The sequence below is a fragment of the Anoplopoma fimbria genome, chromosome 24 (genome assembly GCF_027596085.1).
Source record: "Anoplopoma fimbria isolate UVic2021 breed Golden Eagle Sablefish chromosome 24, Afim_UVic_2022, whole genome shotgun sequence".
Classification (NCBI taxonomy): domain Eukaryota; kingdom Metazoa; phylum Chordata; class Actinopteri; order Perciformes; family Anoplopomatidae; genus Anoplopoma; species Anoplopoma fimbria.
In genome coordinates, this window is record NC_072472.1 from 23,940,641 (window position 1) to 23,962,739 (window position 22,099).

General features: G+C 43.9%; 1 protein-coding gene across 2 annotated transcripts in view; it reads right to left on the reverse strand.

Annotated features, from left to right (window-relative positions):
• Positions 1-22,099, reverse strand: part of med13a (mediator complex subunit 13a) — a 70,635-nt gene that overhangs the window by 14,751 nt on the left and 33,785 nt on the right. Inside the window, exons 4-15 of one of the 2 annotated variants that reach the window (XM_054625444.1) lie at positions 20,359-20,504; positions 14,386-14,586; positions 14,065-14,259; positions 13,764-13,926; positions 12,492-12,602; positions 9,818-10,570; positions 7,538-7,754; positions 4,489-4,519; positions 3,598-3,719; positions 3,185-3,275; positions 1,632-1,843; positions 960-1,156 (exon numbers count right to left, since the gene is read on the reverse strand). In XM_054625444.1, coding sequence (XP_054481419.1) covers positions 960-1,156; positions 1,632-1,843; positions 3,185-3,275; positions 3,598-3,719; positions 4,489-4,519; positions 7,538-7,754; positions 9,818-10,570; positions 12,492-12,602; positions 13,764-13,926; positions 14,065-14,259; positions 14,386-14,586; positions 20,359-20,504 — 2,439 coding nt within the window. Of the gene's footprint in view, positions 1-959; positions 1,157-1,631; positions 1,844-3,184; positions 3,276-3,597; positions 3,720-4,488; positions 4,520-7,537; positions 7,755-9,817; positions 10,571-12,491; positions 12,603-13,763; positions 13,927-14,061; positions 14,260-14,385; positions 14,587-20,358; positions 20,505-22,099 lie in introns of both variants that reach the window. The other variant, XM_054625443.1, reaches the window with a different exon arrangement.

Here is a 22,099-nt window from a genome sequence, read left to right on the forward strand (position 1 = left end):
TGTGGGGGCCCATCTCACCACTCCAGTGATAAAACCTCATCTTCCACCAAGACGGCATTATACACTTATTTCCCTGCTCCGCCTGAGGCAGCCATGCATGGCAAATTGAGCAGCCAGCTGAGGGGGTGTCCAGGGAGAGACCAGAGGGTGTGTGGACAGTGAGGGAGCAGAGCAGGAGTATATGCTTCTGTGCACACAAAACCCAAACCAGCCAGCACAGCCCTGGCATTTCTTCTGCAAGTCTAAATTAGAATGCCTCAGTAACCAGATCATCATGATAAAATGATAAGGAATCTTTGAAAGGAGCCCGATAGGAATTACACAGAAACAAGGCATGTAAACGGGTGTCAGCACTGATATCACTGGAGTCACTTGATGTGCTTCTGTTAAGCTACGATTTAAGTGGATAATTTCACTTGTTGCACGGTACTGCCTTCACAGTTGTGTTGGTACTCTCTCTCTTATACTCAGAGAGGATAAATGGGCTGCCGTCCTCCCGCCTCCAGCTCTCAACAAAACTCTGAAAGGTTTTCCAAAAATATGTGGAGATCAGTACCGTTGAGTAAATAATAATTTGCCAGCCCAATCAAATTGTTTTACGAGATATGTTTATCAGTATTTGTGGTCTTTCTCTCTCAAACATAGCTTAACCATGTCATGTGATGTGCTACTTCAGTACACTTTAGGAACAAATATTACTGGGACCTCTACAGAAAATTTCAGATGACCATTTCACGTTCACATTTTGGACACTACCACTGACTATAACAGTTGGGCTACCATCTCGCACATACACGGTCCAGGACGGTACATGTGCACATGCGTGCACATGATCAAGATGGTACCACCTCTTCCTCATCTTGAGCCAGCCATGATAACAGCATCACCTGAGGACTTATCTGAAGCTGACAAACAGCCACTCACTACAAACCTCATTGAAAAGCACTACGGCAGCTTACCTATCCTTGTTGAGGAAGGTCATGACAGGCACGGGGTTGAGCATCTCCCTGCCCATGGTCCAGCTTGGGCGGTAGATGCATTCCTCTGGTATTTTGACCGGCGGGAGACACTGGCTGGGTAATGCCTTCAGAGGGGCAAACATGGAGCAGCCTACAAACGGCTGACACAGCTCTGGCTTGTACACAAATGAGTAGTCCTACAAGATGGAAAGAAAATAAGATTTAGCAAGGCAGAGAAAGGATTAGGTCTTTTCTGTTTTTGTTTCCTGTCCTGTATAAAGGTAAACAGGGAAATATGCAGAACAGCATCATGGCATCCCTGGCTGAGACTTTGCTACCTTACATTCCCATAAACACATCTGTGGCAGCTTCTTCTCAGTAACCACGGAGCTGGGAGGGGTTTAGCGTGTTGCTCATGGGAGCTTCAGCTAGGCAGATGCTTGTTGACAGGGGGATTGAACCCTGTATTCCTAATTTGAAGAGCGGCCTCTGACCATGTGGCCACCTAGCTGCTTCAAAATGAGCACGGTGAAGAAAACCTATCCATCAATAACTCATTCAATTTGACTTTTGACATCTATTGGTTTCACCAGTAAATTACACCTATTGGTTGAGTCAGGTTTAATTTGACACTTCAATAAGACCTGACAGATTTACAGAGCCTAGACCAACCTTGATCTCAGATGGCTTTGGACTGCAGAAGCTCTCCTCCACCTCAATCTTGAAGTGGCCTCCCAGAGATGAGGTGCCGTCCAGCATGGTCATGCCCGTGTTATGCTCCATGCTGCCGTACTCCTTGCTGCACATGTTCATGGGCGAGTAGCCCATGATGTGCTGCTCTAGGGAGGGAGGAGTGGGAAACATTTGGTGCAGGTCTGCCGAGCCTGGTAGGAGAAAAGAACATGGGCCCATCAAAACATGAAATGGATTATAAAACATTTCAAGAGTCCAGAAGATATATCAGAGATATACTTCTGTTTCCAATATATTAATTGCTCTGCAAACAGCACTTTGTGACACAAACTCATTCTTAAATTTAACCATGTGGATGACTTCATGTAAAACGTGTAATCTCAAACGGTTTGTTTCTTTGGCTGATGTATGTTTTCTGACAAGCAGATATTTTTTATAGGCAGCTAACATGTTAAGTCTAAACAGATGAATTATTAGACAAATTTTAAGTCTGACAGGCACCTCGCCCACGACTGATGACATGTTTACATAGTTTGTCACAGTTACCTTGGCATGTTCCTTCGCATTTTTTTTCTTTATATATTAGAGCAAATATTTACAGGACCCAGCAGAGCTGTTTATGCAAAGTTGAAAGGTGTGTAGAAGCAGGAGGGGCTTCTTTTTATATTGCTTTCATTCCCACAAGATAATTCTACTCTACACTAGAGGGACATGTTTACTGGTAAAGATATGTTCATCTCTATGTGAAGATGGGCAAAGACTTTTTGTAGAATATCTAAGGCCTCAAACTTGCAAACCGCTTTTATAATTGCGGGTGCTTCCAGGGGGCTAACAAACACAATTCATGGTAAATGGGCAGAGTCCAGCACTGTACAGCATCTGATCATTAAACTAAAGCAAAATGGTTGATCTGAGACCAATTTGCTTCACAGTAAAATACAGGTTGTCCTTAAATTCTCTTTAGCTCGACATTTGTGTCCCTAAGCTCAATACTACGAATAACTAACTAACTGAATAAATAAACACAGAGAATAATGTCTGGTTCAGTTGTGTTCAAGTAAACAAATAGGGTTGAATACTGAGACTCTGGTGTTAGCATAGAAACCTCACAACACAGTAACAAAGCAGGCGACAAGACAGCAGGTAAAGGGGAGACTCTCAGCTAAACACTGATGCACTGTTAAGGTAATTACAAAAATATTTTCAACCACTAGGTGGCAAAACCAAGAGAGAGCATCAATGATGCTTGAGTAGTAAAAGCCCTAATTTTATTTAGTGGATTAAAGGATATGATGCAGTTTCACTTAGCTGTAATTGTGAGCGGTGGGAATACTACGCTTCAAACTTAAGTGGCTTCTCTCAAAATCCCAGTGTAGCATTCTTAATTTTCAAGGGGCTCATGGGTATGACAAATCTGATTCTAGATTAACATTTGAGCTAAATCCATCCTTGTACTTTGAAGAGACACGGCACATCAGTGTTCAGGAAAAAGAGAGAGAGACATCAGTAGACACAGATGTAGAGATACATACTAATGCAGGATACAGGGTCCAAAGTGGATGGCTTCGGTTCCTTGCTGCCAAATTTCTCATCCGTTCCATTCACTGGTCGCCTGTGACCGGGCTGTGGACAAAAAAAAAAAGAAGAAGCATTTTAGCACTGTACCATTTTGGTAACTGAAAGTGTCAGTTATTAACACTGCTCTAAATGTATCCCTGTTATGTTTCTAACACCTGTGGGGCCTCCAAGTCAGTATCACACATGACAACTTCTTGGAGCAACTGGTAAGTGGGTAGTGAGAATTGTCCGCTGATGATGGGCAGAGTGAAGACACTGCTCTGGCACATGCAGGCCAGAGGACACAACTCGCACACACAACACTGTGCTAGAACACGCTCTGTGTAGTGACATATTCATTGCACTGTATGCAAAGGTCTTTACTAACCGCCAGATCATCCTCGTCCGAATTGAAGAGGTTGTCCAGGTCGTTGATGGACACCACCAGGTCTGTCTCGTGGATCAGGCTGGTGGAAGCCATGCGGTTGTGAGCGGCCGCCCGCTGAGCATCTGCATAAACAAACTGACTGTTAACACCTAAATATTAATGTCCACAAGTAGATATTAGGGGCTTGAGAACTCAATGAAAAGGTGGCTTTGAGCTATGATTGTTTATGCTAACTTACTACCTGGGTTGGCTCAATTTACTCTCTATTCAACAAATTCAGAAAGTAGTAGTTTAATATCCATTTAATTATTGAAATACTTGAGGCATGACATATCTGTTAAATTAAACTGAAAGAATGAAAATAAAAATAAATAAGAATTAATGCTCATCATTTAGTGAATGAATCCGGTTTCGATTGACATATTAAATGAGTGAATTGAAAGTGTAACCAAATTTCATTCAGGATGCCAAGTCCGAGATGCAACTAGCACCCGATGGCCATGCAGTCTGTGTGCTCTGAGGGTGGCAGTATGACTATATTATAACAGTTGAATATGGATAGAAGAAATCATCAGTAATTGGTAAAATAATCTGAAAGCTTAGCGTGTGTGCAGAATTTAAGTAGGAACAGCTTCCTGTGTTACAATAATGATCAAGTGTGATTTGTACTCTTTTTGGACTGGAAAAAAAATTCAAATTTAAAGGGTATTTGGGGGAAAATGGCTCAAACAGTATTCTCCCCTGGCATGTTATGATGTGGAGAAACTGACTAAATGTAAGTTTATAAATAAATAATTATTTTGGGGGCAAAGTATTTCAAATGTAAATGATAAATTTGGTGTCTGAATGTTACAATTTTTTATCTTAGTATTAATATCACAGGTTCCTCACCATCTGACGGTCCAGCTCCTCCATCTTCACCCTGCGTGGAGAAAGAAAGATGGGAGGGTTAGGAGGGACGAGAAAAAAAACACACGTACCCATGCAACCAGACGGATCCATCACACAGTGAATATTTGTTTCAACAATGTTCAGAATGTACAGCCTAGACAGACACATTGTTTATAATAATATGACACCAGTCCCATGTCGATGAAGCTTTTTCTTTTGCTTAATGAGGACCGGTTGCTGAGCAAAGTCTGCTCCATTATGGTGTTAAATTGTGGGTGTGTGAAATCCTTTGAGCCCATAACTGTGATTAAGAACCAGACAAATACATTTGACTGGACCAGAGCTGGGACTAATCACAAAACAGAAATACACAAAAACATCAAGCAGCCAACTTATAAAAGGGGGTTCCTTTCTGCAATCAAGGCGAACATACTAATAAAATAAAATAGATAATAGCCATATTAAAAGGAGAAAATTGGACAGAAACAGAAGAACAGAAATAAGGGACAGCGTGAGACTAGAGTGAAATCATGATCCAAGGAATGGCCTCTTAGGCCCCCACGCAGACATCAATATCTGGGAGGGCTGGCCTTCTGTATGTGTATGTGTATGTGTGTGTGTGTGTGTGTGTGTGTGTGTGTGTGTGTGTGTGTGTGTGTGTGTGTGTGTGTGTGTGTGTGTGTGTGTGTGTGTGTGTGTGTGTGTGTTCCTATGACGGGTAGTGTGAACCCTTTGCGCTGCGCGGTTCTGGCCAGGGAACAGGAATGTTATGTCCCCGCCATTGATTTCATTACGCTCCAGGGCTTTTCTCTGAGTAAGGCAGGCTTTGATCTGTCTCCCTTACAGGACCAATCCACTGCAGCGCACAACATTTGCACCAAGGCCACAATCTATAGGTGGTAATGATGCCTTAACCCCTTATCAATAACCTGGCCTTGGGTGGGAAAGTGTGCATGTGTGGAGCCTTCACATATTGCAAAAGCTTGTTCGACTCCAAGGCTGCCTGGATGAAGGCATCCCATCACCCATTTCCTCCATCTCACTTACTTCCCTCATTTATCCGAGGTTTCCTTTTCTTACACTTCATAATTCAGCAGGCTCTGACATAGGTGTACCACTTCTGTGCAGTGACATATGATGATCATCCAGCACATGTGTCACATGGCCTACAGCAGCAGAGTCAATAACTCTCCAGTCTGAGGATTTTATAATCTGATCGCTGGAGATGCTCATGTACCGTTCACACTAGGTCTCCGTACTCTACAGTGAGATACAGTAAGTGGTTTAATAGTTTGCTGAACAACAGCTTGTCAAGCTCCTAACATACTTGGGCAAAGTTGTATAGAATAATTCCTGGAATCTCAAACTTTTACCTTGATATACTAAATTCATCACTCTTGGTGCTCCAGGTTTATATTCTACATCAGCCAGGCAGGAGGTGAAGTACCTTGCAGTATTATCTTCAGTTAAAATCCCACACACGTGGTGGACACACACACATGGACACGGACACACACAGGGACACACACGGGGACACACACACACGACTGTGGAACAGCTCCGCTGCACAGTCTGCTCTTTGGGGACTCCCCCCTCCACTGAGAGCTGCCTTCACCCTTACATTCCAGCACAGACCGGGGGGACAGAGGAGAAGGGAAATATTTGAGTGTGCTTTCTAAGCCTAATGGTTCAGCGAGCCAGGTTTTGTTGCCGTGGTTAGACTCCAGGCTCTGTGAAGCTTGCTGCAGACATGCAGACGGGGAAGGAACACACATTCATTGGTTCTCCCTTTCAGCGCTGCGGGCGTTACGCGGCTAACAGGTGGTCTTTGTCTGGAGCCGGAGCCAACGGCCCCAGGGACAGAGGCAGAGGAATACGGTGGGAAGTGGAAGGAGGTAGAAGGCGGATCAAATAGGAAAAACATAACTTAAAGGAAATTGGACAAGCAATCTATTTGGTGTTCCTTTGGGCTCAACTAACAATAGAGATCCAGGGATAGCTTCCTGTACTGTACAGTAAGATTTAGGCGGTGAAAGCGGATGCATGCAGAAGGCAACCGTACTGTTATGTTTTGTGCACTATCGCATGGATCAGGACGATGATGGCAGATTTCTGCTCACTGATCTTTAAATCAGCCCTCTTGTGCCCCAACTAGTGAGGAAGGTGTAAATGAAGTGGTTACTCTCCATGCTGCCTTTTAGCAAGGTTTTACACCGCTTAGATGCCACTGCCTTTTTGTTTATTAAATCCAACGGGGTGTGGCTGCAAACTGGATTGATATCAACCAACTTGGAACAGGCACTGTCGGTGGCTCATCTGTTGACATAGCTGAATTCAACGTGAACTGGTTTTCAGGTAATCTAGACATAACAAAGGCAGAAAAGTTGAAGTTTATGACAGGACACACCAGTTCAAAGATATTAAGCAGAGCTGTATTAATCACACCATAATTATAGCTACAACATTAGTTGATTCATCTCAGATGAATTTAAGATTGCATATCTTTGATATCATCCACCCTTGATCCATGTATTTGTGGTGTTAAGTATGAAGATTTTAGCATTAATTGTTCTTGAGTGGCAGAGCCTGTGTACCATGTGGCAATTTGGTCCCCACGATCAAGGTTCAAATGTTAGTTTCGTCATCATTTAAACTGCAAAAAATTACATTTAAAACAGCACGACAAAAAAAAAAGCATTTAAAATATGTGGGTGCATCAAACCGGAGTGCAATAAAAGATGAGTATGTTCAAATGAGCTGCGTGTGTTGTAAGAGATGCTGTTAAATGAGAATTGTAATACGGTAATGTTTGCCAATACAGAAAGGTACTGTACTGCAGTTTGTTTTTAAAGAAAGAAAATGGCAAAAGTTGTTTTCATTTAGTTGATAAAACACATGTAGGAGAAGGTATAATAACTCTTGTTCAGAGCAACAATAAGCATGAGGGACCATTTCAACAAGGAGGTACAAAACATCCATTAAATACTGCAAGGCTTTGACAAGTAACACTCCAGGTCAGAAACATTCTTCACCCCTCCCCTTGGCTTACCTTATGTTTCTTGCCAGGCTCCCGCTCCCCGCCTGCCTTATCCTTCTTGTTGGAGAATGTGAACTTGACATCTCCTTCCTCGAAGGCGTAGGGGTCCACCTCCGGCTCGTGATCTCCGTCCGTTATGGCAGCCGATAGGTACTGGTTCCTCCTGGCTCGATACATCTGAAGACGTTCTTCAGACACCTTAAGTGGCCATTTAGATGAGGACATCACCCTGGGAAGAAGGAAACACTGAGGTGTGAAGACTCTGCAGTAGTGTTGGACGACCATCAGAGATTTACAATGCACAGGCAACAGACACCACCTAGTCGTTCCAAATGTACACTCAAGGACCTATATTTCAATTACAGACCATTTGAAATAGATATGCACTGGTCCAAACCGAATCTGTTTTTTCTTCTTTTTTTTTTTTTTTTACTCTGGACAAATTCACACTTGCATGGTGGATTAAAGTCGCACACACAGGGGCACAGACATTACCCAACTATTGACACACACACACACACACACACACACACACACACACACACACACACACACACACACACACACACACACACACACACACACACACACACACACACACACACACACACGAAAAGATAATCGCAATCAGGTACCAAATAATACAAGGAAGAGTTGTAATCGTGTATAGAAGTAGAAAACAACTACTTCAAAATGATTCTTGGTTTTAAATTCGCCAACAGGAACATTTCCTGCCCCATGTTGCTGGCTATCATGTGTCGTAGCTGCTACCATGTTTATCTGCAGGAACAGAAATGGCAGCGGTTGCAAACAACTCTGACAGCTGTCAGGCAGTGGAACCGGATGCATCATGTTTGTTGTCAGACAATTACATTTCCTAGCAGATTTATGGAGACGTGGTGACTGGAGCACTGAGTGCTCATCGCTTACAGACTGACACATTTCTCACTTGTTACTCTGACTTGGCTCATCGAAATCTCTTATGTGGCTATGACTGTGCCCTACTTGTTCCTTATATGCAACAGGACAGGGAGGGAAGGGAAAATGAAGAAAACTACTGGCTGCTCTGGCCCAACCTATGTGTGCCCCTCCCCTTCATTGCCTCCTCCATTTCCCTGGACCTCTGTCCTCTCGTCATGCCTGTCCAGCTCTCATGTGAGGTGATGGAGCGCAGTGGCCTGGGCCAGAGATTAGCCGCCATTCAGAGCTGTGGCTGGGGGATTACAGCTCACTAGAATAGCCATTCCAAGCGACTGGCCCCTTGGGATTGCATAACCCCGCCGATAATTCCCACTCTGGCCACCCCACGGCCTGCTGGTCACTCTGCCTGCCTTCACACTGGACAAGCCCCCTCGCTCTGTCCATCTGTGATCCTCTCCCTTTCTAGCAGCTCCTTCTTGGTGCAAGTCTCTCTCCAGTGTCTGCCGAACTGATGGCCAGCTGAAAGCATTTATTTCATCTTCAGCTGTATTACAATAAGAGGGTATATCTTCAACTAACCCTAACATTACCCTTCATCTCTCCGAGCTCACTTAACCCCAAGTTGCTCCTGAAGGCTTGCCATCGGTGTGGACTGGATGTTGCATGAATGTTAGTTAGAGTCTGATGGTGGCACCTTGATGGTAGCCTGTCATCAGTGTGTGAATGGGTGAATGATATGTAATATACTACTGATTGTAAGTCGCTTTGGATAAAAGCGTCTGCTAAATGACTGTAATGTAATGTAATGTAATGTGTGTGTGTGTGTGTGTGTGTGTGTGTGTGTGTGTGTGTGTGTGTGTGTGTGTGTGTGTGTGTGTGTGTGTGTGTGTGTGTGTGTGTGTAGGAATCGATGAGTAGTGCTGGCCCTGCATATTCGTGATGTATGATGTCAAAAGGGCACATAGCAAGAGATTAACATGCTGTATGCAGCTAAGCGCTATACCGAACATTCTGAAGCTGAGGGACAAGGGAGGAGGAGTGAGGTGGGGGAATCAGAAAGTGAGAGAATGAGAAAGAGGGGGAAGGTGAGTTTTGAATCATTAGTCTTTTTGGACTATTTAAAGTGCTTGAAAGCAGTAAGGGGGCCTCTTTCTTAACAGGGGTAAAGGTGGGAAATGACGGGTTTGGAAGCCTAACTGAAAAGGGTTAAAGCCTTATCGCCCTGTGTGTGTGTGTGTGTGTGTGTGTGTGTGTGTGTGTGTGTGTGTGTGTGTGTGTGTGTGTGTGTGTGTGTGTGTGTATGTGTGTTGTGTGTGTGTGTGATAGAGGGCATCAAATAGTGATCAAAAAGAATTGCCAGGTGTCACTCACTCTGTGATCGACACCAGGTTGTCCTGTGATGCTGAGGGCTCGTCCCTCAGCTTGTCCCCTGGCAGCAGTAGCGTGGGCAGCTCGGCTTCTTTCCTGCGGGGTAAATTGAATAGCCGCCATGGTGCGTGGGAGCCGTCCTCCTCCAAGTTAACCGCCGCGCCCACATACACGGTGGGCTCGGGGGCTCGGAGTAAGTCGACGCTCCGGGGTGGGAGTGGGGGTGATGGGAGTGGAAGTGCTGATTTAGACCCTCTGGCCCTCCGGGTTCCTCGCCGCCCCCTTCCCCCGACCAGGCAGGGCTCCGGGGGCGGCTGGTAAAAGTGTTGGCTGTTCGGGGTTGAAGGGTTCTTCATGCCCTCCCCTGACTCCTCACTGCGCTCGCAGGGGTGGGGGCTAAGTGGTGGGGGTTGGGGGGAGTTGGCCTGTTCTGATTGTCCAGCGCTGACCCCCCCACCATGGAGCTGGGGGGCTTTTTGGATGCCGGACACATCCGTGGATCGTATACTAGAGAATCTTCCTCCGTCCTGGCCCCTCATGGCTAACCTTTGGCCAGCTGTCGCCTCGGCCTCCATTGAAGCGTCGTCGCTGGTCAGGCTGCGATGATGGAAGGGTGTCTGGGGTCTTTTCTGCAGCTTGTCACCTTTCTCTGGCTTCTCTCCCCCAGCTTTGTGCTTGGTAGGAGTCTGGGGGGGCTGGCCCGCTGACGGAGTCTGGCCTGGGGTGCTGCCTGATCGCTGCTTCACTGATTTGTATCTGCAGGGTAGAAGACAAACGGGAAAAAATTTGAGACTATGAGGCCCCTGTGACACCAAGCAAAACGGCAACAGAGACAGGGATAATATATCAAACCATGAAGATGCCTCATGAGAATGTTTCATTGTCGTGTTGCACAGAGATCTCGTGCAGCTTGAGTAAAATCTCCCTCTAAACCCTCACATCTGTTTCGTCTATAAAACAACAACTTAATTCCTCTCACCTGCAACATTCCAGCCCCACTTGTTCATTTCAAATCAATTAGTAAACAACACCTACAACAATTAAGTTGTGTGAGTGTGAGACTGTCTGCAACATCTAATTCACTATGTCATTGTAAACCCGTAGTTTCTTTATTATTCACTCTCAAACTCATAACATGAACAAAAAGCATTTCCTTAAAGCCTATCCATTACCTTTTTACAAAACATCGAAAAAGTGCTGACAGAAGAAAAAGAAATACCTTATTATTAGTTTGATTGCCTATTCTGATAGTTAGAATGAAGCTGATATGATGATACATGACAGTGAAAGACACTATACAAAGGCTTCGCCGTGGTCTTCAGGCTCTGTTGGTTGTCCTGTGGACTACCTGACCTGAGACCACCCGGCATACCAAGCCATTTTGCTCACCTTCTCCTACATTACCACTGTCTATCTCTTGGGTCAACATCAGTGTTTCTTTAGCCTCTCTGTCGCTGGGTCACCGCTCAGCCTTCTTCTGCGGTTGTACATTAGGGGTGTTGATGAGGAAGCTTTGTCTCTTTGATGGCCAGGGCACTAGCGTGTGCTGACAATTAGATGTCGAGATAAGCAGACATATGGAAGGCTTCCATCTACACAACAAAGCTAATGGCCAATAAAACTGGCAACGCACACTGCTTCCCATATCTGTGTCGCCAAAGTGCTGGGTGGCTTCCAACAAATTAGCATGCTCCAGCTGACTGGCCCAATCCACTCTGCTCTTGTCTGCGGCCCAAGCCGGCTCTCCTCTCCCTCAGTGAAGAAAAAAAGCCTAGTGCAAAGGATTCCCCAATGGATTAATGCCCACACTTGCAATGTATTAACAGGCAAACATCAGTTTAGATAGTTCTGGCTCATTAACCGCAAATCTGAACTGTGTTTCAATCTAATGGATTGTGTACAGTTCAGGCACCCTTTATAGACCAAACGACTAATAGATTAACTGCAAAGTACTCAGAGTATTCGTCCTTCTGAAGACTGAAGAATGCGGGTTACAGCTGAATTTGAGGCCTCATCAAAGAATGAGGCCTCAAAGAAATCAATTAAAACAAAATGTGACAATAAAGAAAACTAACATATTACAGAAATCAAGCTTTTGCAAATGAAAAGCTAGATTTTGAAAAAAAAGTCATACTGAATACTGGTGTGAAGGTATAAGCATGCACAACAAACAAAGACTATCATTAACATTAAGGTGTCAGACTCTAGTGACATTTAAACATCATTTAAACAACAGTGACATTTAAACATCATTCAACATGTTTTGAGCTAATTTGTCAACGCTAGGAGCATGAAGCAACACACATGCTCCTTTTTTACTAACCCAGCATCTCTTGAGTGCTCCATCAGAGGTCAAGCTATTCTTTCTCCCTCAAATTATGCCCATCAGTGCGGGAATAAAAATGTCTGACTTACAGAAACACGCAGCACCGGCAGAGGTTTCAGCCCCTGCAAGGCTGTCACTTAGACAAAATAGTGATGAATTGAAAAATATGAAGAATAATATGCTTGTCAAAGTCTAGACGTGGGTATAACTCGCAGAAATTTTGCTGACTATGGCCCTCTGAGCGGGTGTTCAAAGCTCCATAGACTCGGTTTAACCTCTTTAAAATGTCTTTGAGCACATATGAGCAATACCTGCACATGCTGTACAATATCCATGTGGAAAGTGACTGACCTGGAACAGCTGCAGTATGACCTCTGTGAATGCTCTACAAAATCCCAGGCTCCGGCTTTCTCAGCCAACTCTTCCTCACAGGTACCGTTGGTTGAGGCTGAGAACTTTCGCCTGAGGAAGAAAAATACAAACATTTTCAAACACAATTCTACTAATGGCTTATTTTCGACTGTGAGTATTTCAGCTCACTATTCGTGTAAAAACAGGTCTTTTTTCTTATCTTTTTCTAACCACAAATCCTAAAATTGTGACACAAAACCCTAGAAAAGTGCACAACCCTTTCTGCTGTTCCTTTGGTATTCAGTGGTGATTGTTAAGAGCTTTGTTCTGAGGCTGATTTCATTGCCCTGCTTGGAGCAATAATATTTTGGCCGACAAGCCAAACAGCTAACTCCAGCCGACATTCTGTGCTTGGTCAAGGGGCAACAGATCCGGGGTTGCTCCCAATGTGTCAGATTCACTGATGGTGAATAATATAAAAGACCATGTGACAAAACAAACTGCAAGCTAACCCTTACTGTAATTACTAGAGACTATTATTTCCATGTAGGTTTCTCTGGTATTTTGTATGGTTTATAATGAATAATAGAACATTATGGAAAGCCTTTTGATTGGTTTGTATACATGGCTGGTATGCAGTCAGGTGCCGAAACATTGAACAGCTTTACTCCAGTGCTATACACTCACCTCTTCCGTAGTTCATTTAGATTTAATTAACCAGGCAAGGCATTTGGGCTCTTGTTGAGCCTCGAACTAGTTCAAGTAGTTGGGTTAATTGTTTTGTTTTAAACTGAATATGAGACTTTCAAGGAGCACTTGAACACTTCAGCACAACCGGCTCTTGTTTACTCCGCTTGTTACACCAATAACTTGTGATTGCTCATAAAAAAACAAGTACCATCAGGAGAGGCTGGCTGGTTCTCTCTACCGAGATGAAAGAGTCAGCAAATAGTTGGAACATGCAGTTGATTTTACAGTGCCCCTATTAAGTGGGAAGACAGGTGAGTAGAAGTTCTTAAGGAGGTTGTTTTGTTATCTTTTATGAATGCATGTGTGCTTCATTTACATTAACCATAACCCTCCCACCTCATTTTTCAAACTCTCAATCATTGCTCGTTTCTGATGTTTTCCCAGATACAGGGAACTCTCTCAGCCTGTTTAATCTACCGCTGCCCGAATCAATGCACAAAGACAATTGTTTGGGTTCATCTTTCATTTGTAGCTCGGCTGATCAATCCGCCATACTTTTTCCAGAGAAAAAAACAGACTTACTTGTTCTGGGCTCGGTTGATATTGCACTCTTGCCAGACACGCTCCACCACCTGACTGGACATCCGTCTTGGAATCTTGCCTCCGTGGTGACTTGTTCTGTCCACGCTGAACGCATCAGACGATGAAGGCATCTTAACCCACTTCTGGGCCGAGTGAGAGTCCACTGGGGGAGGAAAGGAGCAAGGTTAAAAGACATTTGACAACATTTCTTAATGATAGATCAAATCAAAAGTGACCATGCCCTTTATAGTCTTTATAGTCCTACAGGCCTTATACATTTACACTGTGTTTACACCACTACCTGTCTGTGCCTCCTCAGGCGATGTGGGAGGGGTGAGGGTCACCAAAGACATGGCGGGCTCTCGCTGGGAAGCAGGCACTTGGTGGCCACCCGAGTAGACGGCAGTGCAGTGGGAGGACCCCACAGGGGCCACAACGGGGATGTCTGACTGGGGCACCAGCACAAGGCAGGCTGGGTACACCATCCGCACACCACCTGAACAGGCAAAGGTGAGATGTTCACAAAACCAAAGCAGTGGAAACCAAAGCAGTTACCTCTACATTTGAAACAGGTCACTGCAAAAAAATGATCAGCTCAATCATTTTACAAAAAAAAACTGACCTACGAGGACCTCCACAGAGGCCAGAGAGTCATCCTCCCAGTCCATGTCTTCAGCTTTGTCCTCCGACACACCGCTCTTGGCCCTGGGACTGATGGGGTAGAACTGGTTCCACTCCTCAATCAGCTTCTGGGTGGGCGGATCTGACATCTTGAACGACTGGCCTGTCAGTGTTCCGTTCAGGCCGAAAGGACTCAGGATCACTGGTCGGAAAGAAAGGGTGAGGAGGAGAGGAGAGGACGGAGAGACAAGACAAGGTTAGTCAGCATGAGGACATCTTAAACTCTGCATTACTCCCAGAAGAAGGGATATTCTTCTTGATCCGGACTGAAGGTCTACTCTGAGAGGGTGTCGTATGCTTTACAAATTGTAACACCTCAATTTGGGATTTGGGCTACTTCTATTCTTCAACTCTGTGTCCTTTACCGCCTGAACTTCCCTTTTCCCTGTTTCTTGTTCTTACATTCATTAATCTTTCCTCTTTTCCTTGCTTCTTTTTCCAGCTTTTGCTCACATTTTGAACCTTTCATTGCACAGTCCTCATTCTGTCTTCTTCCATCTCTTCTTTTGTTTCCTCATCAACAAACTTAATGTCTACCCTTTCACTCTTTCCTTCCTTTTCTTTCCATCACTTTTTCATCCTATCCTTATACCCCCATGTCCAAATTCCTTTCAGTATCATCATTAGTCCTTCCTTATGTCCTTTCCTTAAGTCCTGACCTTCAATTCATACCTTTCCCTCATTGCATTCCTACTTTACATATTATATTCGTCTTTCCATTTTCACTATTGCAACAATCTAATTCTTATCTTAAATCATCATTCCCTTACTTTTTCCCCATTTGCTTTCATCTCCGGCCTAATCAGCAGCGCTCTGACCTTTCCAGAGCACCGCTGGACCCAGCCGGTCCCGTCTGACTCGCCAAATACTTAGAGAGCAATCCAGACGCCAATTATTGGCAAGCGGTGGCCTCTCAGAGCCCATAAACAGAGGCTTATAAAAAGGGCCACTCCTCGGCAAACACACTTGACTGCACAAGACATATGAGAGCACAGAGAGAGCCCATCAGTGTGCTTATTGAACAGTCCCACATCCATCAGAGAAGGCAGATAGTACCATTAACTACATACATAATGCATACATATGAGCACGGAAACCATATGCATATCATTCTTGGACACACATATATATATAAATATACAAACACACACAACCTGTCTGCTTGTTATGCATCCATTCTCTTTCTCTGTATCATGCATTTGAATGTGGAGAGGGGGAATAGAAATGGTTCTACTGTATGAACAGAAGGGCTGAGTGCGTGAGTGAGCATTAGTTAAGGCCCCGCTCTGCGCTAGTGTGTCATTACTAGACTGAATGGCCTCTGTCCCCAGGTATTGATCCTGCTGCTGGACCAAAAGGACAGCTTTCACGATGGGAATATGGCGGGAGTCAACAGGAATCAAAGAGTAGGAAAAGGAAAATGAGATGCATTAACTCCCAGATCCTACAACACTTATAGCGAAAACAAACTCATATTTTTTTATACTGTTTAGGGTATGCTTTTGTATTTGCTGCGCACACTCGATATATCTAAATTTAGTAAATTCCTCTCTATATAGTGGTTTTGCATTTGTCCTGGCGAAGTCCACCATTACTATGCAGGATTAAGATGACCTTGGTAAGCATGAGGGATTCACAAGGGATCAATCCAGCACACTTCCATCCATCCAGTCTCAGCTGCATATCATAACTGTATTATTAATGCAAACCGATTACTACCTACTACCACTGCTTCACATGTAATGCATTCAACTTTATTATTGTAACGCAGGGACAGGAAACAATGTATTAATTATCGTGCATCAAAATTGCAGCCACAAAACACAAGGCCAAGACATTTTTGGCATTCCGTGGTCACTTTATTTTTCTCTGCTGTTGTGTGTAAAACTTACTCACAGCATGAAATGTGATTACAATTATTATTGACTGCCTTTAAAATAAGATGAGCTTGTTTGACTGCACTGGAAACAAATACACCTCTCCTGTTGTATTTCTGACATAGTATTTGCTCAAGCAGTGTTTGCCATGTTATTAAACCACACTTGTTGCAACCATGGTATAACCACAGGTGTCAACAAATCAACCAGAAATGAAATCTTGAGAATTAAAACTTTAAGTGGGAAGGTTTGGAAATGACTGGTTTGAAAGAAAAATCTAAGATACAGATTAAACACTTCTGAGGGTTTTAAGGTAGTGAATGGCAGGTATAAGGTAGTGGAGTAAGAACACTGTGGAGCATCACCAGGCAAATGTTAGTACCTGGAGTTACTACGCTGCCCAGACACAATGCATCATGGATGCCCCTCAGAATAACGTTTCACCCTCAGAACATACTGCCTCAGCAAAAACAACCCCGCAGAGGGAAGAACAAAAGGTTATGTTGCGGTACACAACAACATCCAGCTATGGTCGATCATATTAACCTTAATTAAATCCAACCCAACTTTTTTTTCCCTCTCATTTCTGCATTTCTTGCCACACACACACACACACACACACACACACACACACACACACACACACACACACACACACACACACACACACACACACACACACACACACACACACACACACACACACACACACACACACACACACAACCTGAGGCCAGTTGTAGAAGGGAGATCAAATTCCACACAATTATGGAAATGGTTTACCGTTTTCCCCATCACCTCCCCTCCATCCCCTCTGGTTCTCTCTCTCTGACTGTGAACCTATCTCTGGCTCCCTGAAGACATGTCAAATGTGCTCAGATCAGTGTAATGGGCTGAGAGTTCATTACATTCACTCTGCGCCCTTTTATGAGGTCACATCCTGGAGAGGTCTGCCTGTCGGAGCGCTCCGCCGCGCAGTAAACCAAGCTTGGCAGAGGGGAGGGGGTAGGGGGACTGCTGGATGGATGAAGGGGGTGGAAGTCAGCGCTTCCTCGGCGCTACGCTTGGTTAGCCAGGAGGAGATGCACTGCGGCGGTGAAAACACACACCTGTGTATTGACAGTCGCCGTACTCAATGACAAAAAACACAGACGTGCTGATTGTTAAATACATACACACTTCAGAGATGCATGTCTGCTTCTCTCTCAACATGGAGGGCATGTCCCTTCTGGGGTGCCTCAGGGTTTTACAGTTTGGCCCATCAAAATGAGAATTTATAGCATTTTATCATTTTAATCGTTAAAAAGATTCTCAAGCAATTCTACTGAAGCAACGTTATCTCACATTTGACTACGAGGAGGTGTGTGTGTGTGTGTGTGTGTGTGTGTGTGTGTGTGTGTGTGTGTGTGTGTGTGTGTGTGTGTGTGTGTGTGTGTGTGTGTGTGTGTGTGTGTGTGTGGAGGAACATGACAATTTCAAAGGCAAAGGGACATTCATTGACCAATAAAATTAGCTATAAGTAACCATCTACTAGTTGGTGGCTGGGGAGCAATATGATCATCTTAAATGACCGGGAAACCCCATCACCATCCTTACAGAAATCCATACGCCAAGATCCAATAATTGTTTTATTTTAATCCAAGGCACTAGTCTTTAACTAGACGGGACATTATCCCCTCCCTTCAGGAGAGCTCCACGCAGTCAATGGGTGGTCTATCCAGGAATTACTGTGGTGAGTGGAGGAAGAGATCACTGTTATTACTCTGGAGGGGTGCAAGGAGAGGGGAGGGCTGAATCACATCTATTTAACTGAAGATGAGCAAGTAAAAGAGGACCACTTTTCCTTGTGTGTCGCTAAACTTACGAAATAGAAAATTAAGAATTTGAAGATTTTGATAGTAAAATCATTTCTAATGAAAAATTTCTCATGATGTGCTACTTCGTCAGTTTTCCAAGCAGCATATCTATTTGGAACCACATGGGTTTACTATGTTTGTATCATTTTGAGTCTGGTCCAGTTGGCATGTTGTTGTTAAAGGAATAATTCACCCATAAAATAACTGTATGCATATCAGTTACTCACACCGTGTTACCTTGAACTCTTGAAGAAAACTGTTTTTCTCGCATGCCTCTACAGTGAACAAAGGGGCCGCATTTACTAACTGCAAAACCAGATCAAGACATCCATTTACAAACTCTAAACCAACTTGTGCAGTATAATCCAAGTCTCATTTATTTTTTTTCTTCAAGAATTCAAGGTAACACAGGGTGAGTTACTAATGTACAAATGGTCATTCTGTGGGCAAAGTATTCTTAAGTCAACGACAGGGTCCATTTAGTGGATCAGGGGAAGTCAGCAATGTACAGGCAAATAATGCTTGAGGCAGATATTCATACCTGACTTTGTTAGAAATACAATCAGTGAGTGTGTGATACTTTCATTTGTATTCTAATAGTGTTGTTCAGAGAGCTACCTATTTCCTTCCCTTCACAAAGTAAATGTTTATGACATTAACATTTCTCTGTGGGAGGGGTAATGAAAGCAAACAATGGTTTTGGGATTATATAGTGTTTGGTTTAGGGTGGGGTAATGAATTTAGAGCCAATGATGGAATATCATTAGAGCCACACATTTTTATAGCTACACTTCACCATAATTTAAAGTGACTACAGAGGCTTTGCCTTTTTTTTACTGGCTGCAGGCCAATCTGTAATGAAAGACAGCCTGACAGAAGATTGTACATACATTATCTTGGCAACAGCACCCAACACAGCACACACACAGTTTACCAATATAATTCATAAAAAACTAAACTAAACTCAAAGCACTGAGCATTTAACGTTAACAAGAACATATTTTAAATGCAAAACGCTTCTGAAAGCATAATTCCCTTATCTGCTCAAGTATATTCCACCTTATCTCCTTGGGCCAACAGGCTGTGCGCTTTGCTAAATAACAGCCTTAAGTTATGTGGAGCTAAGTGGGGTCCTTCAATCCTGAGGATTAACTTGTGTTTTAGAAGATGCTTTTTCTGAGATTAATCGCAAGCGGTAATGTGCGTACAAAGACATGTTTAGGTTTTCTTTTTCTAGTTCAATTTGCATCAGCAGCATGTCCACTAGATGTTAGAACATTACCTTCCAATGTCTGATTAGCATTATTTATTTATTTATTTTAGCTAGGCAAAGCCATATAATTCAGTTGATTTTTCAAAAGTTTAAAGTTTATACTCAGACGGATGCTGTGGTGCCAGCATGAAAATAGTTATGGGGTCGGATTAAAACATTCTGCTTGTCCAAATAAATAAATATTAACGTTTGGTAATTCATCCCAAAATGCATTGTTACTAGGCCACAGTGTGTCAAATATCGTCTTCTGTTGACCTTACATTTTAGGTCAAAATTGCAAATCCCCCCCCCAAAAAAACAAACTAATAGGAAAAACAAAAGTCAGAGGGCTTCTCCTGGATTCTGTCAGCTGATTACGGCCTTTTGTTTTGGAAAGAGGAATTTCAAGGCAGTTCAAGCAAAGCACTAAAGAAGGAACAAAAAGCAAGACATAGTAGCAGTACTCATCCCTCCCACAAAAATCACTCTCTGTTTATTCATCTGTCACACGCATACTTGGAGGGTAATGTTGTGTCTCACCATAACTGAGTGGCGCTCTGCTTGAGGGTCAAATCAAAGTGACACATTAGAGCACAACACTGTATGTGTTTATCCAGCCACTGAGCTGCTGATCAGCTTTTCAGGAAACATGTGGGTATGATGTGTACCAGCACCAAGCTTACTTCTTATTCATTTTTAATGACAACCCAAGGCCACATAATTACATATGAGGTTTAAGTTACATTCTGTATTTGTTTCTAAATGGCCTAAAGGGGGCTGAGTAATTCCCGAAGGATGCAGTGTTTGCTGTTGCCGTGTAACATGTTTGCTTTAATTGTTTTAGCTCCAACAGCGCATTTGGACTTTTCCCAGTGGATGCTGAGCTGCTAACAAAGTAATGGCAGTGTAGTGCGGACTGAAAGACCTACCTTGGAAGGGACTGGACGCTTGCTGAGCCAGAGTGAGGTGCTCCTCCGTCAGGTGGTACACGGGCTGGTGCTGGTTGATCTCCACGCTGGTGCACACGTTGCTCTCACCGTGCAAGAAGAAGGTGAAGGCGCAGGATAGGTGCTCGCTGTGAGGATGAAAGAGAGAGAGAGAAAAGAGATGAGTCATTTTGGATCACGCTACTTTAATATGCACCCTTTGAAAATAACTACTATGTGTGCAATGATTAACTGCGATAGAGTGTGAGGTGGAGAAGTGACTGGCGCGGGGAAAAGGGAGCAGATCAGGTTCATGTTGCTGCTCACAGGGAAAGAAAAAGAGATGGCAGGGAGAGGAGAGGTAGAGACAGAAAATATAATGTTAAGTCCCTTTTTTTTCTGTCAAAGGCGACAATGGAATCTGTCCTCTCAATCCGTTTTGACATAAACAGAGACTGCTGATCGAAGAGATTAAGCCAGAGAGAGACACGAGGGAGTAAAAGAAGATGATTCTAATATGTGTACCCTCTGGTGATACAAAGATGCCTCATCAGCCTGTGTCAAATTGTTCTGATGGCTGGACAAGTCTAGATTCTGATACCGCCGCAGACAATAATGAAGTGGTGCATCATCCCAGCGTAATGTTAAATGGTAATCCCTTCAATAAATGTCACATATGGGTGGGAAATTTGAGTTTAGAGACTTAAACATCCAAGTAAGTCAGCACAGCGGTGCTCACAGGTATAATAATAATAATAATAATAATCAATCCTTTATTAGTCCCACAATGGGGAAATTATTTCTCTGCATTTAACCCATCCCGGAGGAGCAGTGGGCTGCAATGAAGCGCCCGGGGAGGTATGTGTGAGTGTTCTTCTGTTAGCCTGGTGGGGATAGGGCAGTGTGAGTAAAACAAAGGGGGCAAGCCCTGACTAACCCTGGCTTTCTAGCCAATACACTCAGCTACTACAGTGGCTTCTCTCTTTCTCTCTCTCTCTCTCTCTCTCTCTCTCTGCTTACAACGACGCCTGCCTGTGCCAGTCTGACCTCAACAGCACACAACAAAAGTGACAAGTTGAAGAAGAAACGGAAAGCAAGGAGGAGGCAGACGGAAGGAGAGAGCACAATGCAGGCCGTTGTCTGCGGGCTTTCCCCTCTCTTTCAGCCCATCCTCATCCATCATACACACGCCCCGAAAACACACACACACAAATGCAGAGAGTGCGAGAGACGGCACAAATGACGGATGAGCGGATGAAAGTGGACGCTGTGAATTTGGAAGTGGATCAAAGAGGGTTGCCTCCTCCGAGGATTTGGTTAAGCAAATATCAGTCTTCTCTCTCTGGCACGCCTACTCTGCAGAGGATTAAAGACGACGAGCAGGAGTGGGAGAGCGAAGGCAGATACAGATATAGAGAGAAAGAGAGAGCACACTTCAATAAGATAATACCACCTACGTAGAGGAGAGATGCCCCAAGCCCCCCAGAGCCTCACATTCATCTTACATTGAAAATGAGGTGGTGCTAGTTAGTGAATGGCTATGAATGTATGATATTCAAATTAGACAGCTGGAAGCAAGTAGGCCAATGAGGGTGAGTCAGAGCGAGAGGGAGGATTAGATATGCACGTATTCAGGTATTGGACTGTAATTGCCGGGAAATTTAAGGATTGGTTCAATTTCTGTCATGATACAATATTTACATGCCTATGTATGCATTGAAAGCTCGACTGGTCGCTGTAATCA